Source organism: Eleutherodactylus coqui, chromosome 12 (assembly GCF_035609145.1).
Source record: "Eleutherodactylus coqui strain aEleCoq1 chromosome 12, aEleCoq1.hap1, whole genome shotgun sequence".
Lineage (NCBI taxonomy): Eukaryota > Metazoa > Chordata > Amphibia > Anura > Eleutherodactylidae > Eleutherodactylus > Eleutherodactylus coqui.
Genome location: NC_089848.1, coordinates 70,337,070 through 70,361,726, shown reverse-complemented (window position 1 = coordinate 70,361,726; position 24,657 = coordinate 70,337,070). Strand labels below are relative to the sequence as shown.

The window sequence follows — 24,657 nt, the reverse complement described above, 5'->3', positions numbered from 1 at the left end:
GCTAAAACCTTTGTGCAGTAGTGTAAGGGGGTGCGGGGGCTCAGCTGTCAGCTTGGCAGTTGCTCAAACGGGGAAACTGAGAAACCAAGGATCCCCGTTGATTACCCCTTTACATGCCGCGGTCAATGTGATAAATGTTGTGGGATAAATGAAGACTAAAGTTCATCCAACAAAAAAACAAGCCCTTATAAAACTCCGTAGATGGAAAAAAAATGCTCTCGCTCTTGGAATGCCGCAACACGAAAGCAAATCTTTAGACAAAAAAGTGTTTTTTGTGTATAAAAGTAGTAAAACAAAAAAAGAAATAAACTTGGTATTGTGAATTGTGCTGACACAAAGAACAATGTTATCACATTATTTATTCTGCATGCTGAATTCTATAAAAATTAAACCCAAAAACAAATGGCGGAATTTTTTTTCTCAATCCCCCTAAAAAAAAAATGACTAAAAGTCATACATCACAGGGACCCAAAAATGATACCGTTAAAAAATACAATTTGTCCCACAAAAAACAAGCCCTCACATGGCTATGTCTATGGAAAAGGGCCTCTGTCAGCACCTTGAGTACCATAAACTGTGTTAGGGCTCAGTCAGACGGGCGTTTTTTCGCGCGATTTGCGGATCGCATGACGGATGCACATCCGCAAATCGCGTGACCGGTGCGCGCAAGTCGCCCGCAAATCTGCTCCTAGCCGCGTTTCATTAGAAACGGGCCGGAGCTGTCCAGCGCATTGCATTCAATGGAGCAGGCAATACAGCCGTCTCCATTGAAAGCAATGCGCTGCGGGCGAGCCCGGGATGAATTGTCGGTAAGGGGTTAAATATATAAGCCCTTACCTGCAATGCATCCTAAAATGTGTAAAAATAAAAAATATATATGTACTTACCTTCTCCCGGCAGCTGGAGCTCCGAGCGGCCGTCCTGCAGTGGGTGTGAAGGGGGTGTGAGTCAGACCTGCCCCCTGATTGGCTCAGCGCTGAGCCAATCAGAGGCATGCCTCACTCACACCCATTCATGAATTCATGAATGGATGTGAGTCAGACCTGCCCCTGATTGGCTCAGCGCTGAGAGGCAGCAGTCACTCACCCATTCATGAATTCATGAATGGGTGTGTGAGTGAAACCGGCCTCTGATTGGTCAGGGCTGTGACCAATCAGAGGCAGATCATTCAGCAGGCGGGGATTTTAAAGCCCCGCCGGCTGAATAGTGCCGAGAAGCAGTTCAGGAGAACTGACAGCGGCCGCGGCTGGACTCCGGCTGCAGCGGAAAGGTGAGTATACAATTTTTTTTTATTTTAACACATTTTAGGATGAATTGCAGGGAAGGGTTTATATATTTAACCCCTTCCCGACAATTCACCCTGCGCACGCCGGCAGCCCATTGCTTTCAATGGAGCGGCTGTATTGCCGCTCCATTGAATTCAATGGGCAAACATCGTTCTTCTCTGCCACAGCTGTTACAGCTGTGGCAGAGAAGAATGATTTGTCTTCTATATGTTCTCAATGGGGTCGGCGCTGCTGTCGCCGGCCCCATTGAGCGCATATAGAGAAGAGAACCGGAATCGCAGATCGCAGATAGGTGCGATCTGCGATTTTTTGTTCTATAATTTATCGGACGAGCGCATAAAAAGCGCTCATGTGTCCGATACCATTGCGAAGCAATGGTTTTATAAAATCGCCGGACGCATGCGCATGCGCAAATCGCGGCTAAAAACGCCCGTCTGACTAAGGCCTTACTCAGAGGTACTAACAGACCACTTGGTACTTTTAATTGATTTTACTTTGGTCTTTTTGTGTATCATGAAATAAAATATATTTTTACTTCATTTGTTGCTGTCTTGGATCTTGTGAGTGCCTACTGTGAGCCCATACACGCATACCTTGTTCTGCTTTATTGTCAGGACTCGAACCCGGGACCTCTTGCGCTCCTGTCAGCAGCTCTCTTACCTGGGCTATCCAGGTTTTGGACAGTTCTTTGATGAAACCCAGCCTTGTTCTTTGTTTCCTTGCTCCACTTCCTGTCTTCCTCTCCTGGCTCCACCAAGCCACTGATTAGGACTTCCTATAAAAGCCTGCCTGTGCCTCAGATCCAGTGTGAGATTATTGTGCTCCACCACCTTGGTAAAGCTCCTCTCCCTCTTCTGCAGTTGTACTGACACGTACTGCTGCTGACCTCTGGCTTCCATTTGACTACGCTTCCCTCTCTTCCCATTGTAATGCATACCGTGACTTCCCAATAACAACTTCCAGCTATCTTGACTACTCTCCAGTGACCAGCACGGCTACTACACCTGCGGCTCCAATCCAGCGTCTGTTAGACATAACATTTATATTATATCTGCTGAGTACTGATCATCAGTTCTGGCCAGAGAGCCGCTAAGCAAGCCAAGGTCAAGCCCTACTGTATGACTATGGATGGCGTAGGAATTGCAGCCGCGTGATATGATGAAGCACGCGGAGTACAGAGAGGGATTCCAGACACATTTAGGCCATCCTGTGGTTCACAGACGAGACGTTGCTTTATCTGTATGGTCACCTGAAAAGAGAAACACGTGGATCTGGGCCACAACTAACCAGCATGACATCTGAGAAAAACAACTGCATCCTGAAAAAGTTGGCATGTGGTGTGCGTTATCATCAGCTCCATGTTCTTCTATGACCTCATCAACGCTGAACGTTACCATACAAAATTTGTGATCCAGCTGGATGAGGAGGAGCTGCAGAATGGTTACTTCCAGCAAGGCAATGCACCTTTCACACTTATGTATACTACCATGTTTAGGAAAAGCTGGCTGGCGTATTATACGGAACAAGCACTGCTACCTCTTGCATCCTTCCTCATAGATTGTAAGCTCTTGTGAGCAGGGCCCTGCATGTAATATGTGGTTTTATTTATGTCCCCTTGGATTTGTAAACTGCTGCGAAATGTGTTAAAACTATGTAAATAAAAACTTACTGTACCGTAAAGTACCATCACGGCTGTGCTGTGATCACTGGAGGTAACTGCACTGTAATCACTATCACTGTGTAGAGCTGGTATCTATTATATAGAGCAGTGATTCCCAACCGGAGTGCTGCGGCAGAGGTACCAGGGGCGGTTGGTCATTCAGTCCATTGGCAAAAGTCCCGATAGGCTGGTCACATTCTGGGGTCGCCCGCAGTACCAGCAGCTGCTACAGGCATCCCCTTAGCTTCCAGTATAAGTGGTGGCCAGGTAAGGCTATAATTTAAAAAATTAGTGTGCTTACCTTTTTAGCGTTTCCCCAGTCTGGTCCTGCTTGACTTCCGGTTGCACGGTCATGCGGTATGTGACTGCTGTAGCCAACTGGACACAGCCATCACGTGTGACCATGCAACCGCAAGTCAGGAAGGACTGAAGTGGAAGGAAGGATCACTGGAGCGGAGCAGCTTAGACTGCAAGGGAGGTGAGTGTGTGTGTGTATATATATATATATTAATCATACAGCATAGGAGGGACCAAGGGGGATTATTACTAGAGATGAGCGAACGTACTCGGATAAGCACTACTCGTCCGAGTAATGTGCTTTATCCGAGTATCGCTGTGCTCGTCTTGAAAGATTCGGGGCGCTCCGCTGCTGACAGGTGAGTTGCGGCGGGGAGCGGGGCAGAGCGGGCGGGAGAGAAAGAGAGAAAGATCTCCCCTCCGTTCCTCCCGGCTCTCCCCTGCAGCTCCCCGCTCCGCGGCGCTCCCCGAATCTTTCAAGACGAGCACAGCGATACTCGGATAAAGCACATTACTTGGACGAGTAGTGCTTATCCGAGTACGTTCGCTCATCTCTAATTATTACTGATGGGGACAACAATGGGGAGGTCTACAAGGGGCAGCATTATTACTGACAGGGCAACAAGGGGGCGCACTATCAATGATGGGGCAACACAGGGCAGAATTTTTGATAATGGGGCAACAAGGGGGGGGGGGGGTGGCATTATTATTGACAGGGCATCAAAAGAAGCATTTTTAATGATGGGGACAATATGATGGAGCATTTTTAACAATTGGACGGAGGCCACAGAGGGAGCGTAGCTATTACTGGTCCCACCGAGAGGGGGCGCTATAGGAAACACTGGAGTAACGGAGGTTGTGATTAGCTATGTCTCGCCACGCCCCTGCCCACACCCTCTTTTTTAGGGTGATATAGAGGTATCCCAGACATGTATCCAAACCTGACGCATTATTGATATTCTGCATCAAATATGTATATATATATTATTTTTTCTTGGGGAGGGGGGGGTTGATAATTCCCACCCAGTTGTAGGAGTTAAAGGGATTATCAAAGCAGAAAAGTGTTATATATATATATATATATATATATATAACTAGTCCAATCCTGCTGCAGTCAGCCATGGATCACGTGTCCCATGCAGGGACTGCAGATATAAGAATATTAAACTGCAGCAACTGAAGACTCCAAAGGTCTTCTGGTGTTTATACACGCCTGACTCACAAGGCGAGGGGAGTAAAACTGCAAGGCCCGGTTGGAGGTCAGGATCAAGAGCACAGCGTCATCCAGGAAGAATACATACAATCCAGGCAGCAGGAGACCCGGCAATACTAAGCATGATTAAGACCCATTGACGGGTCGAAACGTCGCTGGTGTTTCTCTTATTATGGAGGAATAAGGCATACAAGTTTTTTCTTCCTCTCCTGCTCCCTGGATTGTCTGTATTGTTCCTAGTGTCCCGTGCAGGGAGGCTGCTGCTGCTGAAGGAGGGATGGGCTTCTGTGGTTTACTACCCCCTCGACGCTGCTTTCAGCAGTGCTCGCTGCCCGGATCGCATATTAGGATCTTCATCAGCACTTTGGTCCTATTCAGCAATTCCAGCAACCTGATTGGTTCTGATTCACAATTCCAGCAACCTGATTGGTTGTTTGGGTTGTCTGTCTCACAATTCCAACAACCTGATTGGTGAATAGGGCCGAAGTGCTGATGGAAGATGTAAATACGCTGCCCCAGATCCCCCTGTAGGAGCCGTGTGGCCCCGCAATGCCAGACTTCCCATCGTTCAGGACTAAACTGGTTGTGAACACTGCTGGAGCTCCTCCCAGCAGCTAGAGGGCGCTGATGTATCCGTTAAGGACGCGGTGTGGATCTCTGCTCTACTCAGCAGGTAACCCGTCTGTACTCTCCATACACCCTCCTGCCATTATGGTTGCCCCATCGATGACGGAGCTGAGCTACGTCACCGTTTTAGCCCATGTGACCTCAGAGCTCTTCTAGCTTTTCTTCCTCTCTATGGTTTTCGGTTTCGTTGTCAACGAGCTAGATTAGACCAAGCGGGGGGCGGGGCTAAGCGGTGGCCACGTGACCTGCAAGTCAGTGTTATTATCTGTGATGCGGAGGGCCCGGGAGCGGGTAGGACGGTGGAGGTGAAGGAGCCGGGGGAGCAGGTCAGTCCCTCACCGCTGAACGTAATGGCAAGATCTGTTCATCCTCTAACTGGCCGGAACATTGTCAAGTCACTGACCGTTACATGGCTGTGTGCACACAGGGGTTACACTCATCATTGTCCCCATTTCCTATAGGTGTGGTTGCACCCCTTCCATTTTTTTGTGGGGCCACTGATGCGTGTGGGTGTCCGCCCGGCCGCAGCGGGGCCGGTGCCGCGCGTGGGTGTCCGCCCGGCCGCAGCGGGGCCAATGCCGCGCGTGGGTGTCCGCCCGCCCGCAGCGGGGCCAATGCCGCGCGTGGGTGTCCGCCCGCCCGCAGCGGGGCCAATGCCGCGCGTGGGTGTCCGCCCGCCCGCAGCGGGGCCAATGCCGCGCGCGGGTGTCCGCCCGCCCGCAGCGGGGCCAATGCCGCGCGCGGGTGTCCGCCCGCCCGCAGCGGGGCCAATGCCGCGCGCGGGTGTCCGCCCGCCCGCAGCGGGGCCAATGCCGCGCGCGGGTGTCCGCCCGCCCGCAGCGGGGCCAATGCCGCGCGCGGGTGTCCGCCCGCCCGCAGCGGGGCCAATGCCGCGCGCGGGTGTCCGCCCGCCCGCAGCGGGGCCAATGCCGCGCGCGGGTGTCCGCCCGCCCGCAGCGGGGCCAATGCCGCGCGCGGGTGTCCGCCCGCCCGCAGCGGGGCCAATGCCGCGCGCGGGTGTCCGCCCGCCCGCAGCGGGGCCAATGCCGCGCGCGGGTGTCCGCCCGCCCGCAGCGGGGCCAATGCCGCGCGCGGGTGTCCGCCCGCCCGCAGCGGGGCCAATGCCGCGCGCGGGTGCCCGCCCGCCCGCAGCGGGGCCAATGCCGCGCGCGGGTGCCCGCCCGCCCGCAGCGGGGCCAATGCCGCGCGCGGGTGCCCGCCCGCCCGCAGCGGGGCCAATGCCGCGCGCGGGTGCCCGCCCGCCCGCAGCGGGGCCAATGCCGCGCGCGGGTGCCCGCCCGCCCGCAGCGGGGCCAATGCCGCGCGCGGGTGCCCGCCCGCCCGCAGCGGGGCCAATGCCGCGCGCGGGTGCCCGCCCGCCCGCAGCGGGGCCAATGCCGCGCGCGGGTGTCCGGCCGCCCGCCCGCAGCGGGGCCAATGCCGCGCGCGGGTGTCCGGCCGCCCGCGGGTGTCCGCCCGCCCGCAGCGGGGCCAGTGCCGCGCGCTGGAGTCCGGCCGGACTGATGGTTGGGGTGTAGTGTGTGCACTGGTTCCTCTGATGGTTGGGGGTGTAGTATTGTGGTGGGTGCACTGGTTCGACTGATGGTTGGGGTGTAGTATTGTGGTGGGTGCACTGGTTCGACTGATGGTTGGGGTGTAGTACGGTGGTGGGTGCACTGGTTTCTCTGATGGTTGGGGTGTAGTACGGTGGTGGATGCACTGGTTTCACTGATGGATGGGGTGTAGTACGGTGGTGGATGCACTGGTTTCACTGATGGTTGGGGTGCAGTACGGTGGTGGGTGCACTGGTTCCTCTGATGGTTGGGGTGTAGTGTATGCACTGGTTTCTCTAAAGGTTGGGGTGTAGTATGATAATGAGTGCATTGGTTCGACTGATGGTTGGGGTGTAGTACAGTGGTGCGTGCACTGGCTCCAGTGATGGTTGGGGTGTAGTACGGTGGTGCGTGCACTGGCTCCAGTGATGGTTTGGGTGTAGTACGGTGGTGGGTGCACTGGTTCCACTGATGGTTGGGGTGTAGTAAGGTGGTGGGTGCACTGGTTCCACTGATGGTTTGGGTGTAGTAAGGTGGTGGGTGCACTGGTTCCACTGATGGTTAAGGTGTAGTAAGGTGGTGGGTGCACTGGTTCCACTGATGGTTGAGGTGTAGTAAGGTGGTGGGTGCACTGGTTCCACTGATGGTTGAGGTGTAGTAAGGTGGTGGGTGCACTGGTTCCACTGATGGTTGGGGTGTAGTACGATGGTGGGTGCACTGGTTCCACTGATGGTTGGGGTGTAGTACGATGGTGGGTGCACTGGTTCCACTGATGGTTGGGGTGTAGTACGATGGTGGGTGCACTGGTTCCACTGATGGTTGGGGTGTAGTACGGTGGTGGGTGCACTGGTTCCACTGATGGTTGGGGTGTAGTACGGTGGTGGGTGCACTGGTTCCACTGATGGTTGGGGTGTAGTACGGTGGTGGGTGCACTGGTTCCACTGATGGTTCGGGTGTAGTACGGTGGTGGGTGCACTGGTTCCACTGATGGTTGGGGTGTAGTATAGTGGTGGGTGCACTGGTTCCTCTGATGGTTGGGTGTAGTATGGTGGTGGGTGCACTGGTTCGACTGATGGTTGGGGTGTAGTACGGGGGTGGGTGCCCTGTTTCCTCTGGTGGTTGGGGTGTAGTGTGTGCACTGTTTCCTCTGATGGTTGGGGTGTAGTGGTTCCTCTGATGCTTGGGGTGTAGTGTGTGCACTGGTTCCTCTGATGGTTGGGGTGTAGTTTGGGGGTGGGTGCAGTGGTTCCTCTGATGGTTGGGGTGTAGTGTGTGCACTGGTTTCTCTGATGGTTGGGGTGTAGTATGGGGGTGGGTGCAGTGGTTCCTCTGATGGTTGGGGTGTAGTATGGGGGTGTGTGCACTGATTCCACTGATGGTTGGGGTGTATTACGGTGTGGGTGCACTGGTTCCACTGATAGGGTGTAGTACAGTGGTGGGGGCACTGGTTGCACTGATGGTTGGGGTGTAGTACGGTGGTGCGTGCACTGGTTCCACTGATGGTTGAGGTGTAGTTCGGTGGTTCGTGCACTGGTTCCACTGATGGTTGAGGTGTAGTTCGGTGGTTCGTGCACTGGTTCCACTGATGGTTGGGGTGTAGTATAGTGGTGGGTGCACTGGCTCCTCTGATGGTTGGGGTGTAGTGTGTGCACTGGTTCCTCTGATGGTTGGGTGTAGTATGGTGGTGCGTGCACTGGTTCCACTGATGGTTGGGGTGTAGTAGGGTGGTGCGTGCACTGGTTCCACTGATGGTTGGGGTGAAGTAGGGTGGTGCGTGCACTGGTTCCACTGATGGTTGGGGTGTAGTACGGTGGTGCGTGCACTGGTTCCACTGATGGTTGGGGTGTAGTACGGTGGTGCGTGCACTGGTTCCACTGATGGTTGGGGTGTAGTACGGTGGTGCGTGCACTGGTTCCACTGATGGTTGGGGTGTAGTACGGTGGTGCGAGCCACTGGTTCCACTGATGGTTGGGGTGTAGTAGGGTGGTGCGTGCACTGGTTCCACTGATGGTTGGGGTGTAGTACGGTGGTGCGTGCACTGGTTCCACTGATGGTTGGGGTGTAGTACGGTGGTGCGTGCACTGGTTCCACTGATGGTTGGGGTGTAGTAGGGTGGTGCGTGCACTGGTTCCACTGATGGTTGGGGTGTAGTAGGGTGGTGCGTGCACTGGTTCCACTGATGGTTGGGGTGTAGTAGGGTGGTGCGTGCACTGGTTCCACTGATGGTTGGGATGTAGTACGGTGGTGGGTGCACTGGTTCCACTGATGGTTGGGGTGTAGTACGGTGGTGGGTGCACTAGTTCCAGTGGGGTGCAGTATGGTGGTGTTTGTGCTGGGTTGTGTATAACGATGCTTCTCTCTTTCAGGCAGGCGGTAATGGCTGAGCGGTGATGTTGCTTCTGTCTCCTGGAATCACAGGTAATGACGTGCTTCATGAGATCGTCTCCCTCATGCTCTGTGTACGTAGAGATCTGCTACACCTCTCATATTTGGGGTCACACAGGACCCTGCACTTGGTGGTGACTCCATTATTAGGCCTGATTTAAATTGGTGAAGTAAACGGTCAAACAGGCAAGTGAAGGCCCATTTAGATGAAATGATTAATGTTGAAACGAGTGAAAGAGAACGAATCAGTCTGATTGCAGCCAACGACTGAACGACGAACGATAATGGTTCACCGTTCGTTTTTGATTCATTTTCTGGAGGCATAACAGCCATCGTTGGCTCATTGGCTTATCGTTCGGTGTAACCGGTGCTCATGCAGTCCTTCTCAGTCACTTATACTGCGAATATGAATGACTGAATGATTTCTCGTCTGAACAAACCAACGATGTATCTGCCTGTATAAAGCGAACTCTGATATAATCTATGGTGTAAAAGGATCCTAAGGGAACGCATGTCCTCTCCACCAATGTAAGCACTGTAGCTTTCTGCTGCAGGTAAGGTGCCACGATGTTTGGCTACACCAGTGGTGCAATGTGTGGAGTTGAGGGTTCTCTTTAGCACCTTCTGTGAGCCTCAGATTTTATGTGGCTTCTATTTTTCCTTCCTTTGTCACTTCATGTTTTGATAGTTCTTCATGTTGGACTTGTCAATAGTCTCTCGCCTTTCTTACTGGTGTGCCTTCATAGTATTATATTTCATGTTCCTCCCCTACAGGATGGGTCCTAGACTTTACCCGTTCCTGCTGGGGCTGCTACGCCCAGCACTTCCCCTCATCCTGGGACTGTCCATAGGCTGCAGCTTGAGCCTCTTGCGGGTCTCCTGGATCCAGGAAGAAGAGAATCCCTGTATGGACAGTCTCATCGGTATCCATGGACTACAACATGGCCAACAGGATGCCCCAATACATGACCTGAAACCCCGAATTATTCCATATAGTCGCAAGCCACATGCTCCACACAAGAAGGTTCTCAGGTAAGTGCGAATACTGTCATGGCGCCATCAGTAGTGTATGTGAGGCGAGTGGTTGCGTCTAGATTTTGTTATTGATGTGACACCAACTGATGTTCCCGCAGGACCCGCTACATCCAGTCAGAGCTTGGATTTAGAGAGCGCCTCTCAGTGGTGGTCTTGTCTTCTCGCTCCACACTGAACTCCCTTGCTGTGGCTGTGAATCGGACTCTTTCACCTCATGTAAGCCGCTTAGTATTTTTCACAGGGGCCCGAGGCCCTAAGATACCCTCAGGAATGGAAGTTGTGTCACATGGAGATGAGCGGCCTGTATGGGTGATATACCACACCCTGCGTTACATTGAGATGCACCTTCTAAACACATATGACTGGTTCTACGTTTCCCAGGATGATACCTTCACCAATGGCTTCCACCTGCAAGAATTTGTCAGTCACCTGAGCCCTGGGCCTGTGGTGTACATTGGCCAACCCATGGAGTTTATAGGAGGCCAGGAAGGTTGGAGATACTGTCATGGAGCCTCTGGATATCTTCTCTCCAGGGCTCTTCTCCTCAGCCTGGGACCACATTTGGATTTCTGTCGCTCTGATATCTTGAGTTCCAGACCAGATGAATGGTTGGGGCGCTGCCTGCAGGACACTCTGGGCATTGCGTGTGTGGCAGAGTTTCAGGTAATAAATGTATTGAAAGACTCAGGACTCTGGCCTACAATCATGAGTGTAGATATGGGTCTAATACAATGTGTATGCATACAACGTGCCTGATAAGTGAGTCCATAGCCATTGATCACCACCTCTCCAGTCTACTGTCCTAGGCCAGCCAGCTCCCAGGCTTGGCCGCGCTCCTGGGCCAGCCAGCTCCCAGGCTTGGCCGCGCTCCTGGGCCAGCCAGCTCCCAGGCTTGGCCGCGCTCCTGGGCCAGCCAGCTCCCAGGCTTGGCCGCGCTCCTGGGCCAGCCAGCTCCCAGGCTTCTTTCCTGGACTAAACCATTTCAAGAGATTCATTATTCTTTTTTGTTTATTTTGGTCTAGGGTCTGCGGTTTGTTTCTTATGATCTTCCTAGAAATACAGATGTAGAGAATATTGACGAGACCCTGCTGGGACCTGCACTCTCGGTTCACCTAGTGAAGGACGGTATGGTAATGTACAAGCTTCAGCGTAAACTCAGCCAGATAAGACTGCATAGGACTTACAGTCGGATCCAGCGGCTCCAGGTAACAAGGGTGCTGCTTCTTGCTCCACCACTTACTAACCCCTTTCTTCTGCCTCAGCTCTCCATTCTTTTTGTGTATTCTAATACTTAATACATATCTTTAGCATGTATTGTAGAGGATACAGAACACAGATACAGCTCTATACAAATAACCAGATTTATTTTATTTATAACTGGACTTGACTCATTTTGGAAAAATGCTCCTCAATTACTTAGAAACCCCCTATAATTATATACTTTATTATACAAACATAACATTTTTCTGCTTTTCTAAGACATCTGGAAAGCCAATATTTACTTTCTGCAATACACTTTTTGTTTTTCTTTGACTAGCAAAAACATTTTCCGTGCGCTCAATGCCTTTTCCTCGAGTCTGATCTATTGGTGAGCTACTAGAGATGAGCGAGCGTACTCGGATAAGCACTACTCGCTCGAGTAATTGGCTTTATCCGAGTATCGCTGTGCTCGGGTCTAAAGATTCGGGTGCCGCTGCGGCTGACAGGTGAGTCGCAGCGGGGAGCAGGGGAGAGCGGGCTGGAGAGAAGGAGAGAAAGATCTTACCTCCGTTCCTCCCCGCTCTCCCCTGCAGCTCCCCGCTCCGTGCCGGCACCCGAATCTTTAGACCCGAGCACAGTGATACTCGGATAAAGCCAATTACTCGAGCGAGTAGTGCTTATCCGAGTACGCTCGCTCATCTCTATGAGCTACCCAATATTTTTTTTGCCTTCCTTCTATAATTTCACAATTACTTGCGAGGATCACTATTTTAATTGACAACCACAAGGGGCAGCGCTGAAAGGGATCAGTATTGGTAGGTGTCAGGGTTACTAGAAAAGACCACTATATTGGTGGGGATTAAAGTTACTGGTGAGGTCCACATGGGTCACTATGAGATGGGTAAACAGTTACCAGTGAAGACCATAGGGGGCAGCATTATGGATGAACATTGCAGGAGTATAGGTTAATCCTATTTGGTTTAAGTCTGTTTCATCCTTACTAACGACATGACTGTTTTTGTTGCAGAGCGAGATCCGAAATCTTTCATCCTTCACACCGGATGGAGACTCGGGTCTCTTATGGCCCATTGGTGTGAATCCACCATTCAGTCCAACGTCTCGTTTTGATCTGCTGACTTGGGAATACTTCACAGAGATGCACACATTCTCCTGCCCAGATGGAGCCCCTAAGTGTCCTTTGCAGGGAGTGTGGCTACTGGATGTTCAGCAGGTCTTGGAAGAAGCCGTGAATCAACTCAATCAGCGCTACCATCCATGGCTGCAATTCAGAAAGCGTCGGCTGCTCAATGGGTACAGACGCTTTGATCCCACAAGGGGGATGGAATACATGTTGGACCTTTTGCTAGAAGCTACTACTGAAAAGGGTCATGCTGGGTTAATAACTAAGCGCCTAAGCCTTTTACGCCCCCTAGGTCTTGTGGAGATTCTTCCTATGCCGTATGTGACAGAAGCCACAAGAGTTCAGCTAGTATTACCTTTAATGCCTTCTGACACTGGCCACGTTGCAGGTTTTCTCGATGCCTTTGCAACAAACCTCCTTGACCCTCAAGAGAATGTAGCCCTAACTGTACTACTTGTATATGACATGGGCTCATCTGGGCAAGAAAAAGATGTGTACGAGGAGGTACGTGCCATGTTAATGGAGCTGGAAAAGCGCTATACATTCCTACGCCTGGAGTTGTCCAGTGTACGCACAGAGCTACCATCTCAGGTGCGCCTCATGGAGGTTGTGTCTAAAAAACACTCAATGGACACTCTCTTCTTTCTTATGAGTGTGTGGAGTGAGGTGACGACAGAGGCATTAAACCGTTGCCGAATGAATGCCATTGGTGCTTGGCAGGTGTTTTCTCCTGTCCACTACCAGGAGTACAGCCCTGACATTTCACGTCACGGCTTCTCTATTCCACAGTATGCAGAATTCCTGCGTGATGGACATTTTGACCGACTGTCGTCTTCGGAATTTTGTTTCTATAACTCGGACTTCATGAGAGCCAGAAGCCGGATGGCAGCGGTGGTGCAGGAGGAAGAGGACGAGGATAATGGTGACATAGAACTGCTGGAATTGTTTCTTCGTCATTCGGAGCTCCATGTGTTTCGAGCATTGGAGCCGGCGCTAGTACAGAGATTCTCACTTAAAAAGTGCAACACCCACCTGTCTGGTGAGGGCTATCACCGATGTGTGCTCAGCAATCTAGAAGCTCTTGGCTCCCGGGTTCATCTTGCTATGGCTCTGTTTGAACAAGATCAGACTAACAGTACATAGACTGCTGCAACGTTGTGACATGAAAAACTTTACATATCCCAAAATATGTCACATGATGGTTTTAATGATATCGATGTTTACTGTGGTTCTTTGTAAATATGCAAATAAATATATTTATACTGTATGAAGTCTTTGTCAGTAGTGTATTGTGCATGGTATCGACGACTGAATTCTTCATCACGTGTCTCCTCCACATATTGCATATTCCGCCCCGTAGTGCATAAAGTAATGACCTGCTCAGTGTTATAGGTAGAAATGGAATTTATTGAATTGTCACATTGTGACTCTACACACAGCAGCTACGACAGTAATATACAGTGCTGAACACAATTCTATCTACCCCTCCCACCCCCTTCCCTCCTCGAACTACCTAATGGTGCAGGGCTAAACTGACAACTATTGGATGCACACCCTGGAGGTCTTCCCTAGTGGGAATATTTGTTACATGACGTGTGTTGGTGCTGAATTCATGGACCATGCCAAGCAGAAGACAGCCATAGTTTGGGTGTAGTGTATGGGTTTGTGGATTACTCCATGGCAGTGCATTACAGTGGCACAAAACGTTGTACCAAGACAGTGGATACCAGGTGTGAAACCTTTCTTGTACCCTGACCGGACAGATAAACTAGCTATTAGTCCTTTCTATGGCAATAGTGATCAATAAACCAGCGGACTGCGTCCGTCCGGCTTTGCCCTGGGACGGGGGTATATTATCTGCAGTTGGTTTTCTCTGCCGTCCTTCCGATGCTCTGGTTTTAGGCCCTGTTTTCAGCCGTCCAATATTCGGCAGCAGTTTTCTAACTACTTATTGTAAACTACCCTATTCTGATTGTCCAGTTCTAATCACGTGAGCAACTCTACCCAATCAGAGAGCAGGAATAGTGCATTAGTAGTCTAACACTATATGAATGCACTGTGGGGGATTAGGTAGTCTGAAGGTTGTCCGCTATCTTGGACGACTGAAAACAGAATCTGAAACCTGTGGCTTGAAGGGACAGCAAAGAAGAACAATTGCAGGTAACATAGCCCTCTCCTACTCTGGTCCTGGGACATAATTCTGTCCTGAAACCTGAAGGTTTCTTTAATACATCAAGGGTCTGTTAAAGTTATACATTTGTCATCCCCAAAAATTCCAAAAGACCTTTCAAAACTATTCAATGTCTTTGGTATCTACAACTGGGCTTTGAGCTCTATGACTTAACTAATGTGTGTATGACACTGCAGTATAGCGTTACTGTATAAAAACAAAAAAAAATACTGATGTTGGTGCCTGAATGGGACCTTCCCCTGCCTGACAGCTCAACCCCATCGCCCTTGACTAAAGCCAGAACTTGGTCCAGAAACCACCTGTGGTCCTTAATGTATATCGCAAACATTGATCACAATGATAATGGTGAACAGTTATTGGCACTTGCTTTAGAAGGTAGGTCTTCCGACGCTGCATAACAGGGTGGAGTGTATGAGCCACCATGGGTTCATAACAGAAAATGAGCCCCAGGACTATCTCTAATAGGCCTTGAGTTCTTGTCCTGTGTATGTACCGTGAGGGAGCAGTAAGGATGGAGAAGCCACGTATCAGCCGAGAACAGGAACACTGACATCAACGGGGAGAGGAGGCGATTATGTGTTCCGGACACCAAGAGACTGCTCCAGCTCCTGTCGTCTTTGTTGGATCTGAAACAAAGGTCAAGACAGTTCAGTATGGAGTCTCCATTCCTTCCCTGCCCCAGATGGACAGTATTAATAGCAGGATTATTAATAAACCTACTCCATAATAAATGGACAGTCAGCACTGCAGTGTCATCTTATCAGGAAGGATTAAACCTAGCAGTAAGCAGCATGTACGGCCCACAGCGACCCAGGGCACCACGTGAAATACATCCCAACGAGAGGTTCTAGATTGGCCAAATTACCACTTTTTTTTAATACAATTTAAATGACAGGGTAGAAGAGGCCTCATTTACCCAGCAGATTCTGATGATTAAAAACACCCTTCATCAAAAAAGTTATGGCTGTCAGGATGGCGGCAGAATTTTTTCCCCAAAACATTTTATCTTTTTAAGGGCTTGTTCAGACTACCGTATATCGGCCGAGGATTCACGCCCGTCCGATATACGGTGTCCCTCTCTGCAGGGGCAGGAAGAGCTGGAAGCAGTGCAATGAGCTCTGGCCCCCCTCTCCACTATTTGCAATGGAAGGAGGTGGAGCTAAGTCCTGGAACTTAGCTCCACCCCCTCCCATTGCAAATAGTGCTGAGGGGCGAAGAGGGGGCAGGAGCTCAGTGCACTGCTCCCAACTCTTCCAGACTCCTCCCCCTGCAGAGGACACCGTATATTGGCCCGGCGTGAATACCCGGCCAATATACGGTCGTCTGAATAAGCCCTAAAGCAGTACAGCAAAAAAACTACTATATAAATTTGGTGCCGTCATATTTGTACTGAGCCATAGAATAAAGCTTTGTCATTTTGGCCGCAGTGTGTATATGTCATACAAACAAGCCCCCCCTCCACCCCCTATAGGATGGTGGAATTTCATTTTTTCCCCCCCATTTCACTCAACTTATAAGTTTATGAAAAGTTTTTAGCACATTAAATTGAGCCACTGAAAAATACAACTCGTACTGCAAGGCAGCCCTCAGACAGCTATGTTGATGGATAAATAAAAGAGTTGAGATTTTTTTTTGAAAGCGAGGAGGAAGAGAGCGAAAATGAAAAATAGGGCCACATCCTTAACCCCTTAGTGACCAAACCTGTTTGCGCCTTAATGACCAGGCCAAATTTTGGAAATCTGACAGGTCACTTTAACATAGAATAACTCCGTAAAGGTTTTGCATATCCAAGTGATTCTGACATTGTTTTTCACCACATGTTGTATTTCATATAGGTGGTAAAAATAGACCGATAGAATTTGTGTATATTTATTAAAAGACACCGTTGGAGGCCTTAGGTAAGTAATTTCATCTCCCCTCATGGATCGCATCTGTGACGGGAGGTGAAATTTTAACTTTTTTTTAAACTTTTACATGATCACTGTTATTCATTAGATAGCGGCAATCACGTAATCGCCTACAGCAGGACCCAGTGAAATCTCCAGGTTCTCAGCTATGTTTGGTAGCCAGGAGCAGAGAGATATTAAATTACCCGGGCAATCGGCGGCTTTTGCGCATGCGTCCGCCATTTTAGTGACGGGCGCATGCACAGAAGCTGCGGTGAGGTCTGCAGATAAATCCAGGTGCCTTAGGTACCTAATTTTATCCTCCCTCACGGTTATGATTCGTAAGGGCAGATGAAACAAACTTTTTTTTTTTAACTTTACATGATTACTGTTATCCATTTAATGTTATCCTGATATCTCTCTGCTCCCGGCTACACATGCTGGCTGGGAGCATAGGGATCTTAAATTTCCCGGGGCATGAGCCCTTATATTCAGAGAAGACAACATAAGGTCCTGGAAGGACCATATCGTCATGAGATGGGGGTGAGTTTTTTAACCTTCCATCATGGATCGGATCCGCGAGAGGTGCAGCATTGCTGTCACCCCTCTCATTGAATACACATCTGTTTTGCAGGGTAGCACCCCCACCGTTTAAATCCGCGACTGTCAAATTGGTCCGTGGACCCACGGTGTGCACCTCCCACTGATCCCCTTTTCTTCAGACATGCCCACATACACTAGTGTTTGGTACCGTAGGAACTTAAGGCCGCCTCCTAGATTTTAGGATCCAGGCCATTGGGTCCCTTGAGGTAGCATACCATCACATTAGTTGAAGCCATCCATAGTTCTGTGTGACTATATATCTGCTCATGTTTTTAGACACACAAATAAAAGTTACGTTTTAGATCCTCCCTGTGAATCCCAGTCTCTTAAAGATCTGTAAGCCCCCTGTGAATTCTACTTTCCATCGTTGGATCTCAGCCTTGTCTGACTCTATTGAGAATGTTTCTTCAGTTCTTCTCTTTACTGTCAGACCTCTTGTGTTGGGTTCCTGTGTGAACGGACAGATACTGATCCCGCTGCAGGAGTTTCTCTTGGGCTCAGGTAGAGACTGTGACTGCAGAACCTTCATGTCGTGTCTCCTCAGTAGAAAAGTTCTTGGATTGTTGTCTTCCTGCAGAAGTCAATGACCTGTCAGCTACAGCTTCTGGACATGTGAGTGGATGTCCTCCGGTGTCTTCTTGTCCAGTGCAGAATACATAGATCCCTCTGTTTTACTGGATCTAATGTAACCTCTGTTGTCTTTAAAGTTCCACTTCATCCAGAAGACATTTCCACATGGCTTGTGGTCCTCCAGCGGTTTATTACAAGCGTGTGCCGAGCATAGATGTTCCGTTTGGGCAGCCATGCTTTTCTGTTCTTTCTTATTGTGGAGTCCTGAGCACTGATCTTGGCTTAGGAAGCTGATGTCTCTGGAAGATCTTCTGGAAGCCTCTATTACTTCTTGGAAGACTTACTGTTATGCCTCAGGGAATGATTTTGGCGGGGTCGGTTTCTGAGCAGATTTATCACTTCTTCAAGACTTTAAAGAGATTGGCTTGGAGCCTTGGGAATGTTTAATAACATGGATTACCTGTGATGTTATCGCTTTATATCCATCGATCCCACACGTTGAAGGTTTGCAAACTCTATCCAGGTTTTTACGGCAACAAAGTACATATACAGCGGAGATTAATTTATTGTCCAAGCTATGGATTTCTTGCTGAAATGTAATTGCTTCAGCTTTGACAGGAAGGTTTTCATACCGGGGACCTCTACGGGTGGGAAATGTTCTTCCTTTGCAAAAATTTACATGGCGATTTGGGAAAGGGCTTTCTTGTTTTCTGAATGTAATCTTTTTGCCCCTATATCAGGTCCTTTGGTCATTATATAGACTATCAGCACCCGCTATGGGGGGGGTGAAGAACAAATGTGATGACTTTTTCGTTTACCGTATATTCCGGCGTATAAGGCGACGGGGCGTATAAGACGACCCCCCAACTGTCACCTTATACGCCGGGAATACAGCGGAGCACAAAAAAAAAAATCATTACTCACCTTCCCCGGCGTTCTGCGGCGCTGCTGCAGGATGTCGCTCCCTCCTGGTCCCCTAAGAAAGAAGTTTCCTGCATCGCCCGGAGCAGTGAGTTTAATTCAGACGCGGGTCTCCTGCAGATCCGGACGGCTTCCATAGGCTTCAATAGAAGCCTGTGGGAGCCGTCCCCGCGGGAGACCCGCGCCTGAATAGAGCATGTCCGGAATTTTTCCTGCACGCGGGACCCGCACCTGCAGGGAAAAATGACATCCGCAGGTATTTAACTACCTGCGGGTGTCTAATGCATCCCTATGGGGCGCGGATCCGCGTGCAGGAAAAACGCTGCGGATTTAAAATCCGACTTTGCCCGTGGACATGAGGCCTTAAAGTTAGGATTAGAGAACATCTGGTGGGCGCTAACAACCCCAACGCTACTAATCTTGTCATGATGGTAATATATGTACCTTTTGCTTTTCAGGGTATTGAGAGAATTAATAGCCCACGAAGAGGCGGAAACCATAAGCAGCTGCTGCATAGCAGAGAAACAAGGTGGATTATTTTTACTGCACATGAGAATTCCATATGGGCTCAATATACTCCAGGATTCTAGTATCGTGATTGAAGTATCTTTTTTGTATTACAATTTGTAGCAAAGTTATGATGTTTAAGATAGCTTTGTGTATTCAATGCTCTTGTGTTTCTATCTGTGATTGGTTGATTATCATGTGACGTTGGAGCATATATTTAAATTAGTCAACTATATATGGTCTTATGCTGTGAAGGATAATTTTCCGATATGCTACACGTATCTGTCTCCTGGTACTTATTTTTACTACTTGCATGTGTTTGGAATAGAGATGGGAGTTTTTAACAAAGCAACGGGCGATGCTGGACCCTTCTGTAGAAACTACTTAAAACTTCACTGTTTGCAAATACAGTTGACATTCGGAAGAGGGCAAATACTTTTTTCAGAACTGTAAGATGCCTCTTTATGGTTGCATTCCTGATACCCTTTAGTAGCATGCTTGTGCAGGTAGAGACTCTGTCGCCATCTTTTTGCAGTCCTCTCTCAGAGCAGCATATGGTAGTGCCTGTCACATGGATTACAGTGATATGTCTGCTGTCTGGATCTGTGCAGTAGTTTTTGAGAAACTCGCCTTTTATCAGTAGCAGCACATGCATAGAGGACTACTTATAGTAAGCCTGGATATTCATGAGCTGCAGGCTAGCCACACCCATCCCGCACTCCAGTCACTGATTGACTGCTTTCTGCCTATTACTGTGCATAGTGAGAACTGCCAATTATTAGCTGGGAAGGAGGGCGGGGGGAGATAGCAGGCTGAATATGCAGGACTAGTTGTGTGTCTGGCTGCTACTAATTAAAGGGGTTGTCCCGCGCCGAAACGGGTTTTTTTTTTTTCCCAACCCCCCCCCCGTTCGGCGCGAGACAACCCCGATGCAGGGGTTAAAAAAGAACACCGGAGAGTGCTTACCTGAATCCCCGCGCTCCGGTGACTTCTTACTTACCTGATGAAGATGGCCGCCGGGATCCTCTCCCTCGGTGGACCGCAGGGCTTCTGTGCGGTCCATTGCCGATTCCAGCCTCCTGATTGGCTGGAATCGACACGTGACGGGGCGGAGCTACACGGAGCCCCCATTGAGAACAGAAGAAGACCCGGACTGCGCAAGCGCGGCTAATTTGGCCATTAGACGGCGAAAATTAGTCGGCTCCATGGGAACGAGGACGCTAGCAACGGAGCAGGTAAGTGAAAACCTTCTTATAACTTCTGTATGGCTCATAATTAATGCACAATGTACATTACAAAGTGCATTAATATGGCCATACAGAAGTGTATAACCCCACTTGCTGCCGCGGGACAACCCCTTTAAATGCAAGTTTCTCCAAAACTACTGCACAGATCCACACAGCAGACATATCACTGTAATCAAGTGTGACAGGCAATCCCTTATGCTGCTCTCAGTGAGGGCTGCAAGAAGATGGTGACGAAGTCTTATGCCCCATTTAGACGGAACGATTATCGTTCAGTGAATTGTTCAAACGAACAAAACTGAATTATAATTGTTCAGTTTGAATGCTGATAAACAACGAGTGAGAATCATGAGGTTCTCATTCGTCGTTCACTTTCAGCCGGTTTTGGCAGCACTTATTGTGACATTTAAGCACTGGTCGTTCAGCGTTTCCCATAGGAATGTGAAACAGTGAATTGTACGTGCACGAAAACTGCATGATTCTCAACAACAATCTCTCTTGGGCTAAATGGGCTGCCAGAGCGCAAACGGGCTGGTGATGACATCATCAGCTCGTTCCGAATGAATTGCAAGAGTCGCGGCCTGTGTAAAAGGGCCATTAAATGTTTTGAGCAAGTGTGAAAAATACACAATATTCGGCAGGTCTCACCTTACAGTAAAAGTAGCGGCTCACAGCCTCCTGGGACCAAGGCTCTTGGTAGAAGTCGGCTCTCCTCTCCTGTTCTGGGTTCCCAACCACATCTGTCATAATCTAGTGAAAGTGGGAGATCTTTTAATGAATCTAGCTCAGTGAGAGAAGTGACCCAGGAAAGTTACCGACAGGCTTGCACTAATTTTACAGCCATTTTCCAGACATAGCTGGGGAAGGCTAGAACAAAAACCAAAAATGTTACCTTGAGGTCTCTGCTCTGGGACAATAGCCAGTCCTGGATATAACCCTTTGGATCTCTACAGAAGCTCAACATGAAGTCTCGTTGTATTTTCAGTTGGTTTATTGATTCAATGGTCTCATGGATCTAGAAAAGAAATAACTCATCAGTGTAGATCCTGATCCTCAAACACCCCAACAAGTCATGATGTGAGAATCTATCATTTGGAGAACACCTGTGGTAATGCCCGGGTGCACTAAGGACATCCTAAAAACACACATTTCTTATGTATCACATGAGACCTGGAGAACACCGGAGCACAAGATCGTCCCTTATATCCAGAGGGAGGTGGCATCTACTAGACAGGTTAGCAATTAAAGCTCTGGTATGTTCATGCTGATGGAGGGAGTCCTTTTCTGATGAGTAACAGACTTCAGACCTGTCAAGAATATTCTGTCTTAAAGAATTAAGTTGCTATAGACACAAGATGGAGAACTGCCATTGGAATGGCCAATAAGAATACTATCATGTGTGGCCAAATACTGAGTGCAAAACTCAAATAGTGGCTGCTCTTTTATGACTAGTTGGATCATAAACCTGAAGTGATGACACGTACGGCCCAAAATCCAGGTCTGTAGAGGAATTTCTTGCCGGATTGTCAGTTTATCGGTTTGATGAAGATGCATGACTGGTTATAATTCTGAAGAACTTGCAAAATCATCTGATATCTAGGATTGCTAGAAGTGACCGCATTTACTGCAAACATCTGATTGTATCAGCAATTTGTGTCCACTTTGCCCCCCACCATTAGAATGACAGTTATCATGTCCATTCCGCTCCTGACCCTTAGGATTACAGTTACAATGTTCACCCTGCTCCCCACTATTACGCCGGTGTCACACAAGCAGATTCCAATTGTGAAATCCTGGATCAGCATCCGCACAGAGGATCCGCAGCAAAGCGTGGACAATGAAAAGCATGTACTTTTGCTTTTTCACTCACACTCGCGGGTAGGAATTGTGTATTCTGCGAGCAGAGGAAAAATCGTAGCACTATTTTGCCAAAGTCATTTGCAATACAACAAAATAAGGTACGCAGGGTCACCAGCAGGGCTCACAGCTGGAATCCGCTGCGGGCCTCCCGCATGCAGAATACAGTCCGCCCGTGTGAGCCTGGCCTTAGGATTACAGTCACTATGTCCACCCTGTTTGCACCATCATCAATGTTATAGTCACCAAGTCCACCTTGGCTCCCCTAAACGCAGGATTACCTTATTATCCAGTGCGGCGATCTCTTGCTGGTTGGCAGTTGATAAGAGAAAGCTACTCATCTGACTCTTAAGCGGATCTTCCACTTCCACGTCAATGTCATAGCAGGCAGTCTTCTTTTGGTCTGTGGGATCCACGCTGTAGGGAATAGCAGGTTATTCATTGGGAAGTTAGACATTTGCTGTCCATTCAAGGAATATTCTCTCTTCAATTTTCCCCATTTTGTTACGTTACAGCCTTAGTGCTCATTCACATGGGTGTATTGTCACCGCGTATTACGCACGCGTATATCCCGTGCGTAACACGGACTTTCATTCACACCTGCGTGTGGGTACTGCGTATCGATACACAGAAGAAATAAAATCGCAGCATGTTCTATTTCTCTGTGTATGAAACGCCATTTCCCTTGTATGAAGAGCTGTCCATACGCATGCATTGCGCATGGGCAGCGCTTCAATATGCATCCCCGCTCTGTTCAGAATTTTAAAAAATAATAAATAAAATTGCACTGCGCATGTCCGTGATTGCATCATTCTCGGGCATGTGCAGCGCCACATACATCCCAGAGGTGGTCTCTGGCTGCAGGGCGTATGGGTGGTAATGTGTAGAACTGTGAGAGACTCGCAGTGTTGTACGCATACGTCTGTGTGAACGAGCTCTTATTCTGTCATGGATAATATTCATCTGCACAAACTTGTCCATGATGATGGGAGACTGGGGGTCATCTACCAGAGGACCAGATAGTGCAAACTGTACAGGCCGGACCAAGTAGTGGGGAGACCTGAAGTTCTTAGACAAGCAGGAACCTTCTCTCATTCACTTCTAATGACTTGCGCAGCAATCTGGCACGGTACCTGATGATGTGGTTAATGACAATGGGGTCCGGCGGCAGCAGGAGGTTTGTAAGCCTTTGTGGGATCTCTGAAAACTTTAACCGAGGACAATCAAATATCTGTGAAATGACAGGAAAGAAAATCAATAAAATTAAGGACTAATGCCAAGAATCTAAGCGAGGAAGGAGGCGAGAATGTTACTTCAGAACATATAATGAGCCCCTCACTATAACTGCATGGTGACATACGGGGGATACGGGCAGCCCACCTGCTGGAAGTATTTGTCTCCACTGATATACTCCTTGTCATGACAGTCCTGGAGTTTGTTGGTCTTTATATACTGCCAGAGCGCCTGGATGATGACCGCCCGCGTCTGCGTGTGAATCCCCAGCAGACGAGCAAGACGAGGATCAAGCTTGAACTGCGGGGGCTGTGGAGACAAGGAGACAGCAAGGTCAGCAGGGAAGAACCCGGCATCTTAAAGGTCAGGATATCTGTGTGTCCTGTATGTGTGAGGAGTCCTGGCACTCCTCAAGGAACCGGGCAAAACTAATCCTACCGAATAAGCCTTACAGAATGTCAGGAAATTACCGTTTATATCACTGGTGTAAATCCTAATAAAACACTGTAAGAATACATTATTACTGCCCCACATACAGCAGAGGAGAGCTGAGCATTCCGCCCCCACATACAGCAGAAGAGAGCTGAGCATACCGCCCCCACATACAGCAGAGGAGAGCTGAGCATACTGCCCCCACATACAGCAGAGGAGAGCTGAGTATACCGCTCCCACATACAGCAGAGGAGAGCTGAGCATACCTCCCCCTCATAAAGCAGAGGAGAGCTGAGCATACTGCTCCCATATACAGCAGAGGAGAGCTGAGCATACTGCCCCCACATACAGCAGAGGAGAGCTGAGCATACCGCCCCCACATACAGCAGAGGAGAGCTGAGCATACCGCCCCCACATACAGCAGAGGAGAGCTGAGCATACTGCCCCCACATACAGCAGAGGAGAGCTGAGCATACTGCCCCCACATACAGCAGAGGAGAGCTGAGCATACTGCCCCCACATACAGCAGAGGAGAGCTGAGTATACCGCTCCCACATACAGAAGAGGAGAGCTGAGCATACTGCCCCCACATACAGAAGAGGAGAGCTGAGCATACTGCCCCCACATACAGCAGAGGAGAGCTGAGCATACCGCCCCCACATACAGCAGAGGAGAGCTGAGCATACCGCCCCCACATACAGCAGAGGAGAGCTGAGCATACCGCCCCCACATACAGCAGAGGAGAGCTGAGCATACCGCCCCCACATACAGAAGAGGAGAGCTGAGCATACCGCCCCCACATACAGCAGAGGAGAG

At 49.4% G+C, this 24,657-nt stretch overlaps 3 protein-coding genes across 6 annotated transcripts in view; 1 reads left to right on the top strand and 2 right to left on the bottom strand.

The window, feature by feature from the left end:
- Positions 1-4,993: 4,993 nt before the first annotated feature.
- On the top strand, positions 4,994-13,664 carry CHPF2 (chondroitin polymerizing factor 2). Of its 3 annotated transcripts, none has more exons than XM_066585105.1 (6): positions 4,994-5,129; positions 9,003-9,054; positions 9,796-10,053; positions 10,155-10,719; positions 11,079-11,261; positions 12,284-13,664. In XM_066585105.1, the coding sequence occupies exons 3-6, from the start codon at positions 9,797-9,799 to the stop codon at positions 13,538-13,540; spliced, it is 2,262 nt and encodes a 753-aa protein (XP_066441202.1). In that variant the 5' UTR covers positions 4,994-5,129; positions 9,003-9,054; position 9,796; the 3' UTR covers positions 13,541-13,664. The 3 variants fall into 3 exon arrangements, with proteins under 3 accessions (XP_066441202.1, XP_066441203.1, XP_066441201.1); XM_066585106.1 differs by lacking the exon at positions 4,994-5,129 and adding an exon at positions 5,216-5,409 and having other exon boundaries at positions 9,007-9,054; XM_066585104.1 differs by lacking the exon at positions 4,994-5,129 and adding an exon at positions 5,216-5,409.
- LOC136586560 (uncharacterized) lies at positions 6,933-9,071 on the bottom strand. Its single transcript, XM_066584696.1, has one exon. The coding sequence runs from the start codon at positions 9,069-9,071 to the stop codon at positions 6,933-6,935; it is 2,139 nt and encodes a 712-aa protein (XP_066440793.1).
- A 119-nt stretch (positions 13,665-13,783) lies between the features above and the next one.
- Positions 13,784-24,657, bottom strand: part of SMARCD3 (SWI/SNF related, matrix associated, actin dependent regulator of chromatin, subfamily d, member 3) — a 54,658-nt gene continuing 43,784 nt past the window's right edge. For both annotated transcript variants that reach the window (XM_066585118.1, XM_066585119.1), the window contains exons 8-13: positions 23,557-23,718; positions 23,310-23,407; positions 22,458-22,593; positions 21,212-21,334; positions 20,968-21,069; positions 13,784-15,214 (exon numbers count right to left, since the gene is read on the bottom strand). In XM_066585118.1, the coding sequence (XP_066441215.1) occupies positions 15,161-15,214; positions 20,968-21,069; positions 21,212-21,334; positions 22,458-22,593; positions 23,310-23,407; positions 23,557-23,718 (675 nt within the window). In that variant the 3' untranslated portion in view covers positions 13,784-15,160. The remainder of the gene's footprint in view (positions 15,215-20,967; positions 21,070-21,211; positions 21,335-22,457; positions 22,594-23,309; positions 23,408-23,556; positions 23,719-24,657) is intronic.